This window comes from Canis lupus, chromosome 27, assembly GCF_003254725.2.
Source record: "Canis lupus dingo isolate Sandy chromosome 27, ASM325472v2, whole genome shotgun sequence".
Taxonomy (NCBI): domain Eukaryota; kingdom Metazoa; phylum Chordata; class Mammalia; order Carnivora; family Canidae; genus Canis; species Canis lupus.
In genome coordinates, this window is record NC_064269.1 from 31,224,381 (window position 1) to 31,247,354 (window position 22,974).

The 22,974-nt window shown below is 34.4% G+C and overlaps 1 protein-coding gene across 7 annotated transcripts in view; it reads left to right on the forward strand.

The window, feature by feature from the left end:
• EPS8 (epidermal growth factor receptor pathway substrate 8) overlaps positions 1-22,974 on the forward strand; it is a 176,585-nt gene that overhangs the window by 111,027 nt on the left and 42,584 nt on the right. For 6 of the 7 annotated variants that reach the window (XM_049102979.1, XM_025455205.3, XM_025455208.3 and 3 more), the window contains 9 exons: positions 70-146; positions 8,416-8,466; positions 9,971-10,038; positions 11,012-11,173; positions 14,097-14,246; positions 16,777-16,859; positions 17,672-17,808; positions 21,169-21,242; positions 22,736-22,862. In XM_049102979.1, coding sequence (XP_048958936.1) covers positions 70-146; positions 8,416-8,466; positions 9,971-10,038; positions 11,012-11,173; positions 14,097-14,246; positions 16,777-16,859; positions 17,672-17,808; positions 21,169-21,242; positions 22,736-22,862 — 929 coding nt within the window. The remainder of the gene's footprint in view (positions 1-69; positions 147-8,415; positions 8,467-9,970; positions 10,039-11,011; positions 11,174-14,096; positions 14,247-16,776; positions 16,860-17,671; positions 17,809-21,168; positions 21,243-22,735; positions 22,863-22,974) is intronic. The other variant, XM_025455207.3, reaches the window with a different exon arrangement.

The following is a 22,974-nucleotide window of genomic DNA, read 5'->3' on the forward strand; positions in this document are numbered from 1 at the left end:
TAGTTTTGAATTTTTATTGCTTACTTTGGGCTTTAATCCAGCACAATGACCTTTTTTTTATTATTACAGTGGCTATGGATCATCACCCACCTTTTCCCAAATGGACAGAGAACACAGTTCAAAAACAAGTGCAAAAGCCCTCTATGGTATGTTTGTTTATTTGATGAGGTATTATGCTACTTCTAACCACATTTTATGAATTGTGTATTAAATTTGTAATTTGATTTGTTTATATTATTTGCAGTGACATAGTGAGAGATAAAGATTGTTTAAAAAAGAGTTTTTATAAAAGCTACTAAGACATGACTTCTGCTTATTGTCATCTAATTTAGAACCATAAATGAAACGTATTGCAAAAAATTTAAAAAAATAAATAAGTAAAATAAACGTATTGCAGTGTTTTCTAAGGAGTCTTTTGGATGACATCAATGCCTTAGGTGGATTTTCCCAGCTAATTATTTGTGATATGGTTTTTGATCTTCATGAATGATCCATTTGATTGTGGGCTGACAGTTGACAGGACTTCTTCCTTATAGCTCTTGAACTTTTGAATAGTGTTATATATCCTTTCTTTCTGCACTGAAAAACCAGCAAGCTTTCTCCCTGATTCTTCTATAACTTCTCGTGTCCTCTATAGATTATCTCATGTGTAAATAATATATTTTTAAAATTTAGTATAAAATAGAAGTTACTACTAAAAATAAATTGAGGACTCCTGAAATATACCTCATATGTTTGGAAATGCTTTTGTTCACAAGGTCTGCATGAGCTTTCATTATTGTACAATTATAAAGAATAAAAATAGTATTATGTTTAAAAGACTAAGAGTAGTATTGTGGCTAAGAGCAAAGACTCTGGAACCAGACTTCCTGGGCTCAAAATGAAGTCTGTCATTTATTAGCTGAATGATCTTGGACAAGATTTTTATACCTCATTTTGCTACGTGGAGGTATTTCATAGAGTTGATACGAGAATTAAATGAATTAGTACATGTAAAATGTTTCTAGCACTGCCTTACAAGCAGAAAATAGTGTATATATTTGCTATTATTGTTGAGAATATCATTATTACAATCTACCATAGGAACTAACACCCTTTATAAATTTAGAATGCTCTCCTTTTTTTTTTTTTTTTTAACATTATCTGGACCTACAGTGTCTTGGCTGTGGTAAGAATGAAAAATTCTAAGATTTTGTGACTCTTTTTCTGCCTGTGTATTGAGTGACTAGGCCTCAAGACTCAAACTATACATTCATAAAATGAATTTTGTACATCCATGGATATATTTTCTTATGGCCATGACACTCTAATTAGTGTTGGTTTCAGTTTTGTCTAGTGCTATATTATGACATCTTTACCATGTCCTAGTAGTTGTGAATTGTAGATCCAGAGAATATATTCAACAAAGGCTTATTTTGTGATTAATATGTACACAGAACAGAGCTAGTAATATATGGTTCTTTTAAAAAATATTTTATTTAAATTCAATTAGTAATATATGGTTCTTGACTTTAAGGGACCCACAGTCTAGAGAATGACTTAAAGGAACTGAAAAAGGACAAGGGATTTTTTGGTTTGTATTTTTTTTCCCAAAAATAAAATAATTTCTTCAGTCTTTCATTTCTAGGCAGATATTCATTAAGTACTTCCATGTGCCAGGCCAAGGTCTTCATAGTCACTGTTTCTACGACAGTCTGTTCAGTCATAGAGATGAATAAGACATGGTCATTGCTTATGCACTCTTTTGGTGAGGTAAACTAGTAAATGCATTGTTATAATAATGAGCTAAATAAGTTTAGACAACAGTGTGTGAAGTGCAGTAGGCGTGGGCAGTTCTTCTGCATGGGTGAGGGTGGTCTAGTCAGAAGGGATTTCTTAGAGGAGTTAAGCCTTGAGCTGAACTCAGAAATGTAAGTGGTGTGCTCCAGACATTTGGGAGGCTCGTGAGTGCTGTAAACAGCAGTATGAACCCTTTGTAAACTTAGACTGTAAGCTCTGTGAAGTTGAGCCTTATCTGCCTTGTTTACTTCAGCATTCCCCAAGCATAGCACAGTGGCTAATGTATAATTTACACTCAGTAAGTACTTGCAGAATGAATATAAGTGAATGAACCACCAACAGTTTGGTCTTAACTGGAGGGTGCAAGGTGGTGCATTGGGAAATAAGATTAGAAATATAAACATGGACCACAGTGGGAAGAATCGTACTAAGGAATTTGGACATTGTTTATAGGGAATGCCTAGCCACTGAAGTTTTGTAATCGGGGGAGTAAAAGGTCTGTTGTCTTGGGCCACTCATAGAAGTATTGAGGATGGATATGATGAGTGTGGGTGGAAATAGGTTAAGTCACACATCTAAATAATAGCCCTAAGACTTTTGTTAAGGAGAAGAGTATTGATCGTCTCACAAATACCATGTATCCAAAAATCTATACTCAGCTGAGAAAGGGGAAAGGGATAAAAAGTAGAATTCATCTGCAAATTTTAATGTTTATTTTGTGTTAGGAGCAAGTTCATAAAATCATAGACCCGAGGATTGAAAATCTTCAACCTAGAGTAGCCTGGGTGGCTCAGCGGTTTGGTGCCTGCCTTTGGCCCAGGGTGTGATCCTGGAGAACCGGGATTGAGTCCCACGTCAGGCTCCCTGCATGGAGTCTGCTTCTCCCTCTGCATGTGTCTCTGCTGATCTCTCTCTCTCTCTCTTTGTGTCTCTCCCATAAATAAATAAATAAAATCTTAAAAAACAAAAAAGAAAATCTTCAGCCTATAAGCAGTAAATTTCTGCTGTCCCCTTTTGAGCTATAGAACAAGCTGAGGCTCCTTTCTAAGATGAGATGATCTATCTGAGTCACATAACTTTAACAAAAAATCTTGATTGTGGGCAGCCCCGGTGGTGCAGCGGTTTGGCGCTGCCTGCAGCCCGGGGTGTGATCCTGGAGACCCGGGATCGAGTCCTGCGTCGGGCTTCCTGCGTGGAGCCTGCTTCTTGCTCTCTCTGTGTCTCTGCCTCTCTCTCGCTCTCTCTGAATGAATAAACAAATAAATAAAAGAAACTTTAAAAAAAAAATCTTGATTGTAAGAAAATGTAAGTTTTGTGTAGTGTGACAAAGATGAGCCAGTGTATAGGTAAAACTGAGGATATAAAGAGAGGGAAAGAAAGGGGACAAATCCAAGAGATATTTATAAGGAAGAAAGAAGCCTTAGCAAATGTATTTGGCTTAGAAGTAAGCAGGTTTTAAGTTCCTTGAAGTTGCAGATCATGTTTCGTTCCTCTTTGTATCTAATCCTCTCCCCTCCCTCTCAAAAGGGGCTCTCAGTCAATGTCCATGGAATGAGTGGTATAAATGACAGGGAAAAATATGTTGAGATTTTGAGCAAACTTTTGCAATAGGCAAGTTGCAGTTAAAGTTCCAACTGTAGTTAGTTAACATTGAGTATTTAGCTACCCAGTCTCAAGTTGTAACTTTATTTTTTTTTTAACTAGGAAGTTGATAAAGGAGAGATTTTTAATGTAATTTATCACAGTGTATGCATTTTCTTTAAAATTTCTCTTTTCACAATGATTAAACACATTGAATAAATCTTTTAAGAATTAATTTCTTTCCTGGATGGTACATGAACTTCTTTGGGATGTGAAGATACTATTTGGTGCACTAGCACATGAGTTTTACAGTAATGACCATTGTTTTTTATACATGGCCACGGGTTAGATACTGCATCTAGAGCTGCACACAGCTTGTCTTTTTCAAGAGAACATTTTTCAGGTGTGACACCATAATGTGACCTCCAGATTGCTTCAGTAACTCAGTAATTTTAGTCTCAGAGAGGTAGCATGGGTTTTGAGGGCCAACCAATTTGGGCCTGAATCATGGCACTTCTACCAAAGGGGCTGTCATTTTGAGCAAATGATTTTAACCGATTGGCTCCAGTTTCCTCATCTACCAAATAAACATGGTAATAATATTGTGGTATGTATATATGAGAAAATAGAAATAATGAGCCTGTTATGGCATTGAGGAGAAGTATGGGAGAGTCACTTTATGTCTGCGCCCTCAAATTTAATATTTTGATGTTAACTTCCAAATGTTATATGTGTAATTGCAGTGGTACTTGGACAAGAACAAAGGGTAATCTTCATCATATTTTTTAAGCTTATATTCCAGATATTACCAGAAATATATTTTTTTTGGTAAACCCAGTAAATGCATTGTGAACAATACAATTATTCCAATACATTTGTTTCTTTTAGATGTGTTTATTCAAGGAAAGCAGTTAAAATATACTGCAGATTAATAACCCTATTTTGTCATTTCTTCATTTTGATATAAGAAATTTCAAAGCCAGCATGTGAGAAGCTCTACATCACCAAAATCCCTGACAGTGTAAATAAATAGAAAATAAATATTAATTTCATTTCCTTCAAATATCTCATGACAGTAACATTTCATTTTGCTACTGTTATGAGGGAGTTGAAAATTTTATTTTTTCTAGCTTAGCCTGCTTGTTAAAGTCTTTAAGCACTAAAATTTAGCATTATTTTTAAGGAAGCACTTGTAAAATATATTAAACATTCCCTTCCATCAGGGTGTGGCACCTGTAATCCCTTGTTGGTGACTCAGAGAATCATCAGTGCACACTAGCTTGTGTGCTGTGGTGTGCTCATAGTATTCTTTACCTTTACACCAAATCATTCAAAATCTTTTTCCTTTTGAATATTTGTGGTTGCTTTTTCCATGTAGCTGTGTCCCATGCCTGTTACTTTTTCTATTGTTAACATGCCTTCTTCCAACATTGCTTCTGATATGTATGGGCTGAAAAACTACATAGAAAATCTTAAGTAGAGTCTATAGGTTCTGAGTGGGGAATTGAGAGTCTCATTAAGGTATACATATTAAAATGTGCAAGTTTCAATGTATAGACCTTATGACATCTGTCTGTTCCTCAGAGAACTTATTTAAGTGTGGGCTTTGCTGTGTTCTGAATAGCTGAACTTCCTAGAAAAATAGCTTCTTTTTTAATTAGATATTGCCGAATTTGTAATATACCCATTTAAATAATCAGCTGTTTAAAGTCATCCCTTATCCAGAAAAACTCAAGTTTCACAGAATGACCATTTGGCAATATTTTGTTGTCATTACCGACATTTATAGTAACTTTTTAGATTTGTTTTGTTGTACTGGATAAATATGATAGGCACTGTCTCCAGGCTCACCCTTAAGTTCGAACTTTTTTATGAAGTCAGCAAGGAGAAAAATATCTTTGTGTTCCTTCTATTTTTTTTTCTTTTCAAGGAGGTAAGAATTGAGTATAATAATTGAGTATAAGTAATCTGTAAACCGTACAATTATTTTCTGAATAATTGACTTTACTGTAAACTTTTCTGTACATTTTACACAGTGCTTGATTTATTCTCATAGTAATATTCCTGAATGTAGAATTTTTCTTAATAGATATATACCCCACATATTTTCCTTTTGTACCTATTTTCTCTTCCTGTCCTTTTCTATTTTCTGATCTTGGTTGGGAGTTCATTTCTTTGTGTAACTGTCATAATTGAAGCCCAGGCAATCTCTTACACATTAAAGTGGCATTCAGGAATTAAAACCCATTTCTCGTTTCTTTATCCTCATCATTTACAAGGTGTCTTTTACTTGGGGAAAACATTTAATCCTTCTTTTTTAAGAACATTTTTTTTTAACTCTTAAGAAGTAAATGGCCATAATTATTATCAGCAAGTTAGGCAATGTTAGAGTCACAATTCAACTTCATAGAATGTGTTAGTTCTTTGTGACTGAAAAAGATAGTTTGGCAGTTTTCCCACTTTACCTGAAAATTTTAAAGTTTCTTTTCTCCTCATGGGATAAGTTATCAAGAATGTGTCGAACAGGCCAGTAAAACTAATAAATAAAATCCTTAAAAAAACATAAAAAATTTTTAAAAATTTTAAAAGGACACTTAACTGACAGCTACCCAGGCACCCCTGAATATTAGTTTTTACAAGTCTTGCCATCTTGCCACGTATGCATAAACAGCAATATAGACAAAAGGGAATTATGTTTTTTGTTGTTGTTGTTGTTGTTGTTGTTGGGGAATTATGTTTAAATACTGAGACTTGTGTATTGTTATAATTGCTATTGTACTAAGTGAGGCAAATGACAGCAACATTTTTTTTAAGATTTTATATTTTTATTCATGAGAGACACAGAGAGAGGTAGAGACATAAGCAGAGGGAGGAGCAGGCCCTCCTATAGGGAGCCTGATGTGGGACTCAATCCCAGGACCCCATGATCATATCCTGAGCCAAAGGCAGATGCTCAACCACTGAGCCACCCAGGTGTCCCTTTTTCAAAAGATGTATTTATCTATTTTTGAAAGAGACAGGGGGAGGGGAGGAGTAGAGGGAGAGAGAGAAATTCAAGCAGACTCCATACTGAATGCACAGCCCAATTTGGGGGTTGATCTTACCACTCCAATATCAAGACCTGAGCTGAAATCAAAAGTCAGGTACTTAACCAACTGAGCCACCCAGGCACCCCAAAATCTACATTAAAAAAATTAAGACTTACAGTTTTAGGTTCATAGTAAATTTGAAGGGAAGCTATGGAGATTTCCCATATACCACCTTGCATACGTATAGCCCTCCACCATCAGCAGCCCCCACCAGAGTAATACATGTGTTATAATTGATGAACCTACATTGATGTATCATAGTTACCCAAAGTCGTAGACCTGAATTTAATGTTCCCAATCTGGAAGTTGATTCTCATGTTTTGCAGCAGCATATCAATTCAATAATGCTAAAATAATGTGTAAAGAATTTTCATCATTGGTTACTGAATTCACCTAATTTCATTTAAAGAAATGGGTTTGTATATTCTGGTCTGTAGTATAAAAACTAGTAGGAAAAACAGTAAAACCACAACCAGTGGTACTGCAACCAAATAAAGTTTATTCCTGGCTCTAATCAATTCAGATTGAGAGAGATAAGGAGATAGAAACTGAGGATTTTGTATTGAGAGTTGAGCCGCCTATAATACAAGAAACCCAAAGAACTGCTGTCAGATTGTTATTACTTAATACACTATTAGACCATGATTTACACTCTTAATCTGAAAAAAATTTTTTTTTCAACTTAAAGAGGTAGCGGGTAATAGATGAGTTGGCATTTATACAGATTTTGGGCCAGTGGTTTTCAATCTTGGCTGCACAATAGAATTGCCATTTATAAATCTCAATGCTAAAACTACATCCTAAGCCAATTACTCTAGAATCTCTAGCAGGTGAGACCTAGGCACTGTTTCTCAAAGTCCATTCTAGCGTGTGGCCAAGGTTGAAAACCATTGTTAAAGTGGGGAACGTCATTAGAGGCTTCATCTTGAGTATCATTAAGACTTCATTTATATTTCTCATACTTTTTTAAGGCTTTTGGTGAGATTTTCAGCTTAAGGAGCATAATTACTATTTACAACTGTACTTGAGAGTACATATGATTCTCATAAAAAAGAAATGTACCATAATTGCCTCTTAGGAACCTTCTTTTAAAATGTCCTATTAAAATGTTAATATTAACTTTATTTATTCATTGACTTAAATCACTAGAACTACTAGTTTATTTATAAATCCATTTTATGGCATTTATTTATTGTCAGGATCTTTAAAAGGTAATTTCTTGTTACACATGCATTGTATTTATTGTGTAGCATTGGAGAGAAAGCAGTTTAAGAATTTCTAAAGTGGATTCTTCATTTGGTATATTAGAAATAGCACCTATCTTCTAGGTATTCTGAGTGATCAGTTAATGTCATGGCTTTTTATAAATACTATCAAATAGGCAGTGTTTTTCTATAATACTTATAAAATACATTTCTATAAGATTAAGGAACTATATTAGAAAATTTGGGAGAACAAATTCTTACTACTTCATAATAGAATCTTTAATTACAAGACATACAGTTGAGCTTCAGTTGTGTTTGCCAATCACTTATCTGAAAGACTGTGAAGCATTTGAATGTCCTGGGGTTGCCATATCACAACTAGATACCATGGCAACCACTGCCATTTCTTTTGCTGTCTCCGTCAGACCATAGGAAACAGAACCACCTTCATGTTCTGAGTCTGCCATAGAGGGTTGTGCTAGGAAGTGATACCAGTAATTCTGAAATAGTGATTTTTTTCTAAAATGCTTTTGTCAGATGTGTTCCTTATGTATTTCACATTTCAGTGGTTCTCCTGAGAATAATTACCTTTTTTTTTAACTATCTCACGTTAATTCTCAGCTAATAATAAAAATATCATAGTTGTTTATTTTTTAATATGTAGATTACAGTCATGTAAGTGAAAGTTACATTTTGTTACATTGGAATAGAAAATTTAAGGTGAAACCAGATCTATCTTTTTGATCACATTATTTTGGTAGGAACAGATGGATCATACTTCTTCAGGTCATCATCCAAACAAAAAAAGAAAGGTAGAAGATACTGAATTTTGTAGTGTGTCTATTTCTCTTAAGTAACTTAATGCTGCAAAAGCAAAAATAGAATATACTGGAATAATATCAAACTGATGTAATATAAGGAGTATGGGTATTTTTCATCTAAGTTTTAAGGTTAATATAAGAGAAGATAATTACTTTCGTATGTATTGGGAAACAATTTATCTGAGTTTTAAATTCTTTAAACATTCTAAATCTGTATATGTACTTTATATTTTTGTATGTGCTTTGCTATCATGTTCAGCAGAGCTTTTCAACTTCTGAAGTTGTAGGAAAATTTTTAAAGTTTCTGTATTAACTGAAAGAAACATGTTTATATTTGAAAAACAGATATCAGGCAAAACAGATATTTGAAAAACAGATATCAGGAAAGCTGCGAAGTGCATGTGTTGTGTGTATGCATGTACGCATGTGTGTTTGTGTCTGTGTGTGTCTGAATATTAGTACTGTAGGAGTCTTGAGGTTTGATCTTGTTTAACCCTTTTATTTTATAATAAGAGTGCTGAGGTCCATAGCTAAGCATCTTGCCCAAATTTAGCGTCCTATTTAGTGACAGAGCCAAAGCTAGAATCAATAATCTTCTAGTTCTTAGAATTCTTTTTCATCATAGCATTCTGCTTTAGAAAGAATAAGTTATCTCTGAATTTACAAATAAGCAAGTTACTTGATTAGAAAGCAACAGACACAAAATATTGGGTCCACGTATTTTATATTTTATTTTGGTTTTGCAGCATTTTACAAAAGAAAATAAAGGTTCATTTTTGCTTTTTATATAGTGTGGTGCAGTAACTTTCTACCTAATGCTCTAACAACTGATACCTACAATTCTGAGTATCACCTTTGTTTGTTCTGTACTTAGTTGTGTGAAAACTGTTAAAGTTTAATGGCAATCAGTATGATTAAATCATATTTTGAATCTCCTATGACACTCTCCATAGTTCAGATGTTGTGAAAGATGTTCCTTGTGGTGGCCATTATTTTGATAATGTGGTCTAACTCATATAATACAGTACCTATGACAGTATTTGCAGTTCTGTTTTTTCCTCAGTATATTAAGAGATGAGAGTTACAAGCCAGTTTTTATCTTTGTATGAAACAGTAGATAATCTGATAAATAAAACCCTTAGGGATAATAATATCCCTTATGGCATTTATGTATTGTTACGATCTTTAAAAGGATTAATAAAACTCTCAGATTGAATAACTCTTTTTCTTACAACATTAATAATCTAGATTTTACCTTTGGGATTCTGAAAATTTGTATTGGGTCAAATTGTTCTTGCATATCATTTGAACTTTCTGTTGTTTTTTTCATTTAATGTGAATAATGAGTGTTTTCAGATACACCGCACAATGGTGACTTGTCAGCTACTGTATTTATATGTGAGATAGACTAGTTTTAGAGATGGCCACAAGGCACTGATACATGAACTTTAGCCTGTTAGTGGGTAAATAATGGCTTTTTCAACTTCTCTTTCAGAACAAAGGAAGAATTATGCTCGAGACAGTGTCAGCAGTGTGTCTGATATATCCCAATACCGTGTTGAAGTAAGATGTTTTAATGTTTGCTAAAATTTAGAGTGAACCTTAAGAGACATAAAAATTTGCTAGTAAAATCAGGATTATGTTTTATTTTTTTCCTATGATGTACTGTGAATTGTGTTGGCCTTTTCTTTCAGATTTTTGTGAAGCTGAAATTTAAAATAAGGTATCTTGTTAGTCTGGGGTCTGTTCATAGAGAATAAATTAAAATTAAGCATTCATTTGTCATTGTTAAAAACAAGACAAAGGCTTCTATTTCATAATATAGAATCTTATTGAAATTACACCTTTGATAGTTTCATTGAGTGGTTTAGTTTTGCCTAAAGTCATGACTAGTCCTATTTAAACAACAGTTTTCTTGTTTAGTTTTTCCTCTGTTCTTTTTTAACATACATTTGCTTTTGATTGGAATCTATTTAGATGACTTTCGCTTATAATAGAAAACACTGAAGTAGTTAGTAATTTTTAAGTTGCTCTTATTATCAGTTTTCTACCCATAGCAAGCATGCTTCATTCAATGGAAAGTTTTGTTTCGGGACAGTGCAAAGTTTGACAGTTACTACAGTAGTAGCAGACTACTGCTCTCATTTATCAGTGCCTCAGTTTCAAGCCACAGTGAAGAGTAGCTGCTGTGGCTTAGCACTTAAGTAACCAACATGGAATGAGATGGGAGGGATCGGTTTTAAGAGATGTTATTTAAGCTGTTCAGAATTTATGTTCTGTTTACGTAGCTCAACATGGCTCAGTATTAAACAGCTTTGGGTATTTTATGACTCAAGGCACCATTTCCTCAATTCAACAAAAACCTGCTTGACTTTATGATCTCAGTAAGAGAGCCATGAAGTTGTAGGATGCTCTGTGTTGGTTCCTCACTGCTTTACTCGCTGGCTTCAGTTAGGTCACCGTTGCTTTCTGTTGGAAAACGTGCGCTAAGAGAATGTTTGTGTTATGAATATTTTTCATTTTTGTCAATCATAAGCACTTGACTACCTTTGTTCTGGATCGGAAAGATGCTATGATAACTGTTGATGATGGAATAAGGAAGTTGAAATTACTCGATGCTAAGGGCAAAGTGTGGACGCAGGATATGATACTTCAAGTGGATGACAGAGCTGTGAGCCTGATTGATTTAGAATCAAAGGTAAGTTTGTAAAATTTAGACTATTTTACTTCCAAGAAAGTTCCACAGATATTTCTGTTTACAAGCAGGTCACATTGTTTAAAAGGGGATGAAAGTTTGACAAAATAACATATTTTGTCAGTGATTTTAAAGAAGAGATATAATACTGTATACACATGATGTCTGCAAAATCAGTTCTAAAACTAGAGATAAAGGGATATGTGTTTTTGGTTTTTTTTAACCACAAATTATGAGATAGAGGAAGTAAAAAAAAAGAAATTCATAGCACCCCAGGGGGCCTTACTCTTTATGACATATATTAATTATATACTAGGCAAACCATATCCCAGTAAATGAGTAACCTGGGGTGAAAGGGTGTGTGCATGTGCGTGTATGTGTGTGTGTGTGTGTATTAACTTTCACCAGCCCTATACCAGGGAGCTTTATTTTTATTTTTATTTTATTTTTTTATTTTTATTTTTATTTTTTTACCAGGGAGCTTTATTTTGCACAACCACTGGTAGGTAAGATGCTGGAGCTCTCAGTATAGGACTTTACTGAGCCCCATTATCCAATAAGTATTTGAGTTGCTAAGATAAAGAAACCAACTATCGTAATCATTTTAGAGTATTCTGATAGGACTCCAAGTAAGATCTGTCCTCTCTTTTATCATATCTATCGTACACTGTGAGAGAACAGCAACTGAGTGCTTCTCTGATCCTCACAGTTTTAAGTAATTATAGAGAAGAGATATTATTTAATTTACTTTGCAGAGAAAGAACATTTGTTATTTCTCCGGTACTCTGAGAAATTGCATTTTATTTTCATGGAACGAGCACTTTTTGTTTAGCCTTTGCTGCATCTCAGGGAATCAAAAGTTTCAGAATAAATCAGTAAATTTATGGTGTGACATATGTATGTATGTATGTATGGGCTGTCTGTAATAAAAGTTGCTGCTTTTTACCTTTGTTACTTAATTTATTTTTATTTGGGATATTATATTTTCTTAAAAAAATCACCATTTCTTCCATTAATTACATTATGCCCTACTCACTATTTGTATAAAGGCATTAGTATATCAATAAGCATCATTTTAAATATATCTCATTAAATACAGAATTCTAATTGTGAACAGAAAGTTCACTTGTTTAAGAATCTGTCAGTATTTTATTTGGATGGCTATTTATAGGTTAGAGAGTATTTGCTTTTATTTTATTTTTTAAAAGATTTTATTTATTATTGGAGAGAGAGAGCGCACAAGTAGGGGGAGAGGCAGAGAGAGAGGGACAAGCAGACTCCCCTAAGCAGGGAACCTTATGTGGGGCTCAATCCTAGGACCCTGGTATCATGACCTGAGCCAAAGGCAAACACTTACTTAACTGACTGAGCCACCCAGGACCCAAGAGAGTATTTGCTTCTATACTACCAAACATCTTAATCACTTTGAAGAATGTATTTTATAGTGATATCCTTCTGGTTTACCTGTTGATATCTTTGGCTAGTATGAATATATGTATATATATATTTTTTTTCATCTGAGAGATTCATTGAAATAAAAAAATGTGCAAATGATGTATTATTTTTGGCCTAATATTTTTGATCATTGAAGATAGAAATTTAAGAGTATGACGATTCAGTGTTCAAGTAAAAAAAAAATTCTGACACTATATGGCCAGAGGGAAAAAATACTATGTAAGATGGTAAATAATTTTGGAAAGAGGCCTCACTTTACTTCACTTTCTCTTAAAAGCATCATCTCTATAACCTGAGGAAGTCAGTAATGCTAAGTTCAGTATTCTGTTTGTTAAGAACATAACTACATTCCTCTGCTAAATATTTCTTTTTGTCTCTTTCTCCCACTCACCATCTAGCCCTGCCTTCTCTGCTGCCACCTTGTATCTACTCATCCTCCACCATCTGTGGGATTTATTAGTATTCACTGTCAGTGTGATCTGCACACTTTATTTTTTTAATAATAAATTTATTTTTTATTGGTGTTCAATTTGCCAACATACAGAATAACACCCAGTGATCATCCCGTCAAGTGCCCCCCTCAGTGCCCGCCACCCAGTCACCCCCACCCCCTTCCACCACCCCCTAGTTCGTTTCCCAGAGTTAGGAGTCTCTCATGTTCTGTCTCCCTTTCTGATATTTCCTACCCATTTCTTCTCCCTTCCCCTCTATTCCCTTTCACTATTATTTATATTCCCCAAATGAATGAGACCATAAAATGTTTGTCCTTCTCCGATTGACTTATTTCACTCAGCATAATACCCTCCAGTTCCATCCATGTCGAAGCAAATGGTGGGTATTTGTCATTTCTAATGGCTGAGGAATATTCCATTGTATACATAGACCACATCTTCTTTATCCATTCATCTTTCGATGGACACCGAGGCTCCTTCCACAGTTTGGCTATTGTGGACATTGCTGCTAGAAACATCGGGGTGCAGGTGTCCCGGCGTTTCGTTGCATCTGTATCTTTGGGGTAAATGCCCAGCAGTGCAATTGCTGGGTCATAGGGCAGATCTATTTTTAACTCTTTGAGGAACCTCCACACAGTTTTCCAGAGTGGCCACACCAGTTCACATTCCCACCAACAGTGCAAGAGGGTTCCCCTTTCTCCACATCCTCTCCAACATTTGTGGTTTCCTGCCTTGTTAATTTTCCCCATTCTCACTGGTGTGAGGTGGTATCTCATTGTGGTTTTGATTTGTATTTCCCTGATGGCAAGTGATGCAGAGCATTTTCTCATGTGTGTGTTGGCCATGTCTATGTCTTCCTCTGTGAGATTTCTGTTCATGTCTTTTGCCCATTTCATGATTGGATTGTTTGATCTACACACTTTAAAAATTATTTGTGCAATGCTCTGGAGCTCTTTGTTCAATTGGTTTTATATATGCAATAAAAATTAAGGCAAGTTATATTTTTACTTTGTTTATAGAATGAACTAGAGAATTTTCCTTTAAGCACAATCCAGCACTGCCAAGCTGTGATGCATTCCTGTAACTATGACTCAGTTCTTGCCCTGGTGTGCAAAGAGCCAACTCAGAACAAGCCAGATCTTCATCTTTTCCAGTGTGATGAGATTAAGGTAAAAGAATGTGAATTTTTTTCCCTTTAAGTAAATGTTCTGACAGCCATTGGATTATACACTTCAATCATATGACCAGTGGATTTTTAGTATCTTAGGATTTTTTAAGGAAAACAAATACCTTAGTATTTTCCTGATGGGTTCCAGTAAATAGAGGAGCTAGAGTGGTATTTAAAAAAAAGGGAGGGGGCATCCTATTTGTTAAGAAAAAAAATGGCATAGATAATATATTAAATTCTTCATTGAGTTACTTGGATTATAATTAAAAATTGATTCTTCAAAAATCATGCTTTGTGGACAATAATCACACCCTCCTGTTTTATTCTGCAGTAATCACATGACATGGATTATTGCATTGAAACACTTTAGACATTTTCCATGATATAAAGCTCACCATTTAATTATGTGACTTGAATAATTGCTCAAGATATATAATCCCCAGGTGATAATATGAAAGTAGTTATGCATAGTTACTAGTAAAAACATGCTATATCCTGAAGATTGGTATTCAGGGTACCCTGTAGTTTTCAAATGCTTATAACTTGTGATGCTTTGTTGGACATTAGAAATTATGTCAGCCTTGAATATTTTTATGTCTTGAACTGATTTCTTTAAAAGTGAAGTCATTTTGGGTTGAGTGATTGGTGCTTTGCCAAAGCAGTGACTTATTACTGTGATTGTATATTATAAAATATACAGGTAATTTTATCTTATAAAGAAATGCTGAGAGATAAGTGTCATGTGATCTTTTCTGTATTTCTTTGACATTAAGATATGATAGATAAATTAAGATTGTCAACAGTGTATTTCATAGTTTTTCTTTATGTGTAGATGACTTTCTAAAAATCTTACTTGAAAAGAACATTTAGATAGTTTACATATGTGATGTTCATCAAAATTTTATGTAGTACCTTTTGAAAGTCATAAAGGATATTAAGAATTTTGCAAGGTTAGATTTGGTAAGTATTAAGTAAGTATTAAAGTGAATATTTTTCTCTGAAAAATATACTGAAATTTAATTAAGATACTTTTAAGACAGAGGACTAAATTAGCTAAAAGACATTTTAAATCTGGTGTTTGCCTCAGTACTCTCAAACTTACCCTGAAACTAAGTGTTATTGTGCTGAGTAAAGTTTCTGGATTTCAGTGTTGAGAATAAAAAGGCTTGTTCTATCTGATTAGGGGATGGTGATATTGATGGTTTTGAAATAGATTTACTGAATTACTGTTTTGTCTAAAACCTCAAATAATACTATGCACCTCTATGTTTTTACTCATTAGTGCCATATTCCACATGAGACCCCCCCCCACCTTGGCACATTGAAACTGTAAACATAATGAAATATGATGTAGTTTCTGTTATATGGGTCATGTTGCAACATCACTTTTGCGTTTTAAAGTTTTCTTTTTTATGGGATTTTACACAGCTCTCCAGCCCACCTATGTAGTAAAATTTTTCTTAGAAATATGATAGCCCCCCCTCATAGGAAGTTCAGGGTTTCTAAGCATCTTCAGTTTTATTTAATATCCCACATAACAGAGAATCTTTGACACAATGTTTATGTCTTCCTAAAATTAAGATAGTCATATGAAAGTAACACTGAATGAGGATGCGTTAACCCTCACATTTAATTAGAAATGTGACCTTGGCCAAGCCATTCTATGAATACTCTCCAGTTTCATTAATTATAAAACGAGAACAGATTAGATAGTCTCTAAATTTCCTTTCAGCTCTAAAATTTTATGATTGTCTATGCTTATGATAAAAGAATATACAGAATACATATTTGAGGAAAACATACATAATGACAGAGAACAACCAGGAACAAAAAAACAGAAAATGTGAGTACATCCCAGCAAGAATCTAATATGCAACAATTATCACTGGCCATAAATAAACTTCATAGCAAACAAAATAAACTTAAGAAGATAATGACTTTACATTGTTTCCCAAGAAACCAAATCAAATATTCTTGCTGGAAAAGGGTACAACCTAGTGTTAGGGTTCCTCCCTTGATTATAGTGTTTTTGTCCCAAACTGGGGGTATCTGCTGGGATGTAATGGTTTGTTCCAGTAGGTGAATGGAGGCCCACTGGAGCCTGAGAAGAGAAAGGGCAAGTAGCTTTGCTCTACATGTGTGCATTTCTAATTCCTTCATTTCTTTTTAAGACAGAGATTTTCACCCTGTTACGTTTTCCGCATATACTTAGACTTCCAGCATGTGCAAATCCCTTTTTTCTGTGCCTTCATGCAAGGATAGCTTTTGTCTAAACAAACAGAACCTGGATTAAATAATCTTTAATAATTTCTTCAGTTTTTAAATTTTTGTCATTGTAAGATTCATCAAAACACTACAAGAGTCATGTTTTGAAAGCACATTTTAAAAAAAGAAAATGCTTTTTTTTTTTTGCGTCAAGACACTTATTGATTCAGACACAGAACATAATCACTTTTGTAGCTGTTGTTTGAACCTACATACCAAGACAAGAAAAATCTATGACCTCCCAGGAAACTTATCTTTCATTGCAGGCAAACCTCATTAGTGAAGACATTGAGAGTGCAATCAGTGACAGTAAAGGAGGGAAACAGAAGAGGCGGCCGGAAGCCCTGAGGTAAAAACATTAAAAGAAATTAAGGGGTAGAATTGGTTTTGTTTTAAATTTTTTTGTTTGAGTCTGTCTTTCTCCTTCCTTCCTTCCTTCCTTCCTTCCTTCCTTCCTTCCTTCTCTTCCTTCTCTTCCTTCTCTTCCTTCTCTTCCTTCCTTCCTTCCTTGCCTGCCTTCCTTCCCTTCCTTCCTGCCTTCCTTCCTGCCTTCTTTCGTTTCTTTCTTTCTTTCTTTATTTCTTTCTTTCTTTCTTTCTTTCTTTCTTTTCTTTCTTCTTTCTTTCTTTCTTTCTTTCTTTCTTTCTTTCTTTCTTTCTTTCTTTCTTTCTTTCTTCTTTCTTGTTCTTGCTCTAAAGATTTAGAAAAAGTATCTTCAGTGAAGGTCTGTTTTACAGATTACAACCTATGATTTGAATTCATTTGTCTATCTGAGTTTGTCAGTATAGATGTGCACCTCTTCCCTCCGTGTTTCTAGTCTTTCTCTGAGAAGGTTTCTACCATGAGTGTTGTCAGATGAGTGGCATTTTAAGGGAAAGTAGCCTAGGGGAATACAAATATATATGAGGAATATAGTTAGTTCATAAGCCTTTCCAAGTCACAGGGGACCCAGAAAAAAATTAAACCTCGTGTTCAGTTGAATTAAAATTTTTGTTTTTATATTTCATATACATTTGTAAGTATACATAATATGAAGAGGTTAGAAAATCTTGTTATTCTCCCCCTTGACATAGTTCTTAATGTTGCATAACTAATGCCATAAACTGAGAGAATTGATGGAAACCTATATGGTAAAAATTACATTTTTTTCATCTTTTTTAGGATGATTTCCAAAGCAGACCCTGGTATACCACCTCCACCAAGAGCTCCTGCCCCCGTGCCCCCTGGTACTGTTACCCAGGTGGATGTTAGAAGTCGGGTGGCAGCCTGGTCTGCATGGGCAGCCGACCAAGGGGACTGTGAGTGTTTCTAGGAATTGCTACTTAATGAACATTTACTTTGGGTTATGATGTGATTCTTGCTCTTAAATTCTGATGCTGACTTCTGAGCTGAAGCTTGAGGTTAGCTTTTTTAATTAAAAAGAAATCTTAAAGAAAATTTAAGCCTTGGACACTATAAGACTATTGTATATGAGAGTTCAGACCAGTCATTTAAATAAATATGGTGTTAGGATTATGGTATTTTTTAATGCAATCATAGGTGGGACGTTTGACTCAGCTGTAACAAAAAGATGGTAATAGAATAATAGAGACCAAAGAAAATATGAGATTTTTTTGGTAAAGACTATACTTCAAAATTCTTTCCATTATTAATGATCTTTCCACTGTCCTATTTGGGAGAATTGTTGTGCTTCCATGAGAAGGTTGTCAGGGCGGTTTTAGGACAAGAATAAAGGCATTCTCCATTTCAGTATACTTGTCAAAGGGGCCCTTTGTGGGCATCATCATTTTACCTTGACATTCTTTTTTAAAGACAAATAATCATAATATAAAACTTTGCATAACTTTTTATATGTCAGATTTTTTTTTAACCAAATCTTAAATTTTTATGACTTGAAAATGCCTTAAAATCTGTTTGGTCCAATCTCTTCATTATAAGGGTGAAAAATTGTGATCCAACAAGTTTGAATATGATGAAGATTGGAGCCTCACTCTTTTGCCTCATTGTTTAGTGGACTTCTTAAGTCACTTACCCTTTTTTTTAAGATTTTATTTATTTATTCATGAGAGACACACAGAGAGAGGCAGAGACACAGGCAGAGGGAGAAGCAGGCTCCTTGCAGGGAACCTGATGTGGGACTCGATCCTGGATCACCACTCAACCACTGAGCCACCCAGACATCCCAAATCACTTATCTTTCATCTAATAAAGCATTATTCATGAAGATATCTAACAATGTAGTTAAGCAATAGAACTTGGCTACCATAAGTGATTGATACGGCTTTATTTTGAGTCTGATGAATCAAAAGTTGGACTCTGGAGTAGGACTAGGATCTGCTGTGTGACCTTGGACAGTATCTCTTTGTGTTTCAACCTCACTTATAAAATGGGGATAATAATTCACGGGTTGCTGTGAATTTGAAAGAAAATAATGCCTATAACAGCCCCTATATATTACACATAATGCTGTGTAATACACATAATGGGTGATTCATCTCATTTTTGCCAAATTGAGTTCATTTTATTTCTGAATTGCTTTTCATTTTATTTAGGTTTTTTTTTTGTATCTTTGAAGTTATTTTTAGAGATTTACGCATAAGCCCAGCTACCAAACAGATGAAAGAAATTTTTGAAACATCCGTTTATCAAAAATGAGGTAGCAGAATTATTTATTTTAGCTTTAAAACACTTTCTGTTTTTAGAATTTATATAAATTTTTAAGGTCCATTTTTTTTTTGTAAAATTTTGTATTTAAAAAATAAGAGGAGTTTATAGTGTTTTCTACTTTTTGTGTTCTTATGGTATTTTTGTTGTTGCTCCTGGGTTTGGTGGAAGAGATGTGGGAGAGAGCAAAATAATCTTCCTTGAATTTGAGGAAGGCTAAGACATCTTAAGTTTATAAATATTCTGAATAAACTTGTGAAAACATCTGTAAAACCTAACATAATTTACAACAAAGAGAAAATTTTGTTTCTGGGATGTTTCTGGGCTCTCATTAGATTTTGTCTGAAATATGCTGTGCAATCTCATCTATTTAAATTAGAGTAAAAAGGGGTTTTCAGAACTTCTAATTTTCTGTTAGGCCAAATAGAATGTAACGCTTACCATGTGAGGTTCTGTCTGGATTCAGGCCAGTTTTTGGAAATCCCTCCCAAAAGGAGTATCACTTTGTTTCCTCCAAAGACCCTGATTAACTCAGGCTAAACATCTCCTTTGAATCCTTGACATAGCCTTACCCTTGACTTCCAAAAGTGATCTCTGTAGGATAGTGGCAGTATGATTTGTAGTGGTGCCACAGATTGTAAAAACGTCTGAAAGATACTGGATGTCCTCTTTATCTTACCCACTAAGTGATATTTTGGGGCTTATCTAGAGTTGCAATTAGCTATATTTCAAGTTCAATGTGCTGCTTTCTGTAGTACGCTAGACTCAAGAAAGCCGCTAATCCCATATAAAACAGCTTTTAACTGGCAAGATTTCATGAACATAAATTATTTTTTTGTTAAGATTTTATTTATTTATTCATGTGAGACGCAGAGAGAGTGAGAGGCAGAGACATAGGCAGAGAGAGAAGCAGGCTCCCTGCAAGGAACCCAATGTGGGACTCAATCCCAGATCTTGGGATTACAACCTGAGCTGAAGGCAGACACTCAACTGCTGAGCCACCCAGGCATCCCTCATGAACAGAAATTCTAATTATCTTAAAGTCCTTAATAGCCACTAATTAAGTTTTATAAGACTTCATAATTTATTCTTTTGGGGAGGGGGCACATATCCCATTTATGGAAAAAGGCACAGAAGCATCAAAGCAATACAGAGTTCTCAGTATTTTTTTGTAGTTCTCTATGTTGAACATCAGTCATGATGACATATTATGAGTTGTATTTCCATTATTGATGATACATTTTCCTGTTTCATCTGTATAGGGTTTTTAAAAATTTTATCTACTTTAAAAATATTTGTACAAATATCTGTGTTTAGTAGTATTGTTAACCAAAAAATGCTTAAGTGACCTTATGATTGACATCAAGCTTTAGCTAACTGAGCTAACTTAACATCTTGAATGCTCTTAAGATATTTATTACTTCATTCGCAAATCCTGTAGGTATTTATAAAGTATAAACCAGTGAACCCAACACTGGAGCTTACGCTGCTTTAAGCTTAATGGCAACTAGAATTTTAAAAAGCTCTTTACTGTCAGATCCCCTGAAGCTTTATTATAATCACAGTAGTGGAATGTATAAAATTGGGAGGTTGCATTAGAAGTTAGTTGACCACTTTTTGAAGAGCAGGTCCTTAAATGTAAGTTTATTTTATGTAAGTTTATTAAATGTAAGGGTTGGTTCCACAGCCAGTAGCTGTCTCTGGGAAGAGGGAGAATTGCGGGGGGGATAGGGGGGCTTTGGGGTGGTGGTGGTTACTGTTACAGGGTAAACATAATAAAGATTGAGGGCAGGTAGTCAGCCCTGGCCAAGTACTTCTTAGTAGGGGCAAGGATGCATGTCATTCATAAATGATGAGCAGTTTTGGTTTTGTATCCAGTGAAGGCATTTACTTTTACAAGCAGCACTCTTTTCTAGCCACTTTTTGTGTTTCATTATCTATATTGATCTTGCTTAGGCAACAGGGTGAAAGACTTGTGATTCTCCTTTCTTTAGTTGAGAAACCAAGGCAGTATCACGAGCAGGAAGAAACCCCTGAGATGATGGCGGCGCGAATTGACAGAGATGTGGTAGGTCCCACATCCCTCCGTAGGTCACTGGCTTCTCTTTAAAGAGGAAATAAATATCAGCAGGGAAAATGAAGTTGATCTAAATAAAGTTGTTTCATGGAAACTGTATTTTCTCTTTCCATTGGTGGTTATGCCCTTTGAATTGTTTTTTTTTCTTAACCAGTTTTGCTTTTATGACAATATTTAGTAGAATAGGGCTCTGAGGGAAGAACTAGCATATCAACTAGTTTACAAAGGAGTTTAAACTGAATTATCAGATTTGAGGGATTTTAACGTTTTTCACAGTTTGTCTTTCATAATCAAAATGTCTTTTAAATATCTCTTCATAACATTTATTTAAAACATTTATAATGCTTGAAAGATAAAAGTGAATGGAATTTTTTTCTTTTTTTTTAAAAAATATTTTATTTATTTATTCATAGAGACAGAGAGAGAGAGAGAGAGAGAGAGAGAGGCAGAGACACAGGCAGAGGGAGAAGCAGGGTCCATGCAAAGAGCCCGACGTGGGACTCAATCCCGGGTCCCCAGGATCACACCCTGTACCAAAAGTAGCACTAAACCACTGAGCCACCCGGGCTGCCCAAAGTGGAATTTTTTTAAGGGCAATAATACTCTTTATAAAGGATAAGGCCGTATTTAGTTTTATTAGCCCATAGTAATTTACTTACAGAGTGACAATGCCCTGTGATACAATGATAAAATATGATCTCAATATAATTACTCTTTGTATTATACACACATTCCTAGCTTATTCAGAAACAAATACTCAGAGGAATTTGAAGTTTGGAATTCAACTTTTATATTATACCATTATTTATTATACTTATAAGTTTATCTAATGACAGTTTCTAGTCTTTGAAATTAGAAGAATGTTAAGTTTCACACGTACTAGAGAAAGTCAGCTATGACTGTAGTATATGATATAATTGAAATTGATCCAATAATCCCTGAAAGCATAATTCATCATTAATTCTATTTTGACTTGTGGAAGCTATCATTAATGATGATTATTCTAGATTATCTATGTTTATTAGGTTAACACAACATTCTATATGCCTTTAATTCGATTAAATAATATTGTTGGTACTTTATTGGAACATTTATGAGAAAAACAAAAATGTTCATTGCTCTTCTAACAAGGTGTTTCTTAGAAATTTTTTCCCCTAACTTTATGTGAGAGAACACTAGAAGAAAATTAGAGTAGTTGAAAATAATTAATAATCTGAATAGATATTGTAAATGCTTTCTTTATGGTATTGAAAATAGAACAAAATTATGCTAAAGAAAAATGTAAATGTCAGACTTTAGCCACAGCATAGGTATATTTAGTTCAATTCTTTTTCTAGAATTAGTAATAAACTTGAAATTTGCATGTAGGAGGTATTTTTGTTTTTATTTTCTAATTTTTCTTTACTTAATAATAGTATACATACAGTCGAAGCAAAAGTGGTTTTATTTTGTCTTATATTTTATTCTGTAATTTCTAATTCCAGCAAATATTAAACCACATTTTGGATGACATTGAATTTTTTATCACAAAACTCCAAAAAGCAGCTGAAGCATTTTCTGAGCTTTCTAAAAGGAAGAAAAGTAAGAAAGGTAAAAAGAAAGGCCCAGGAGGTAAGTTGGATTTTCTTAATCTTCTAAAGACCATTCAAAACTCCAGTGCTAGGCAGAGTTTCTGCCCTTGTGAACTGCTCAGCAAAACCCCATTGACAGTGGGCCAAAGTCC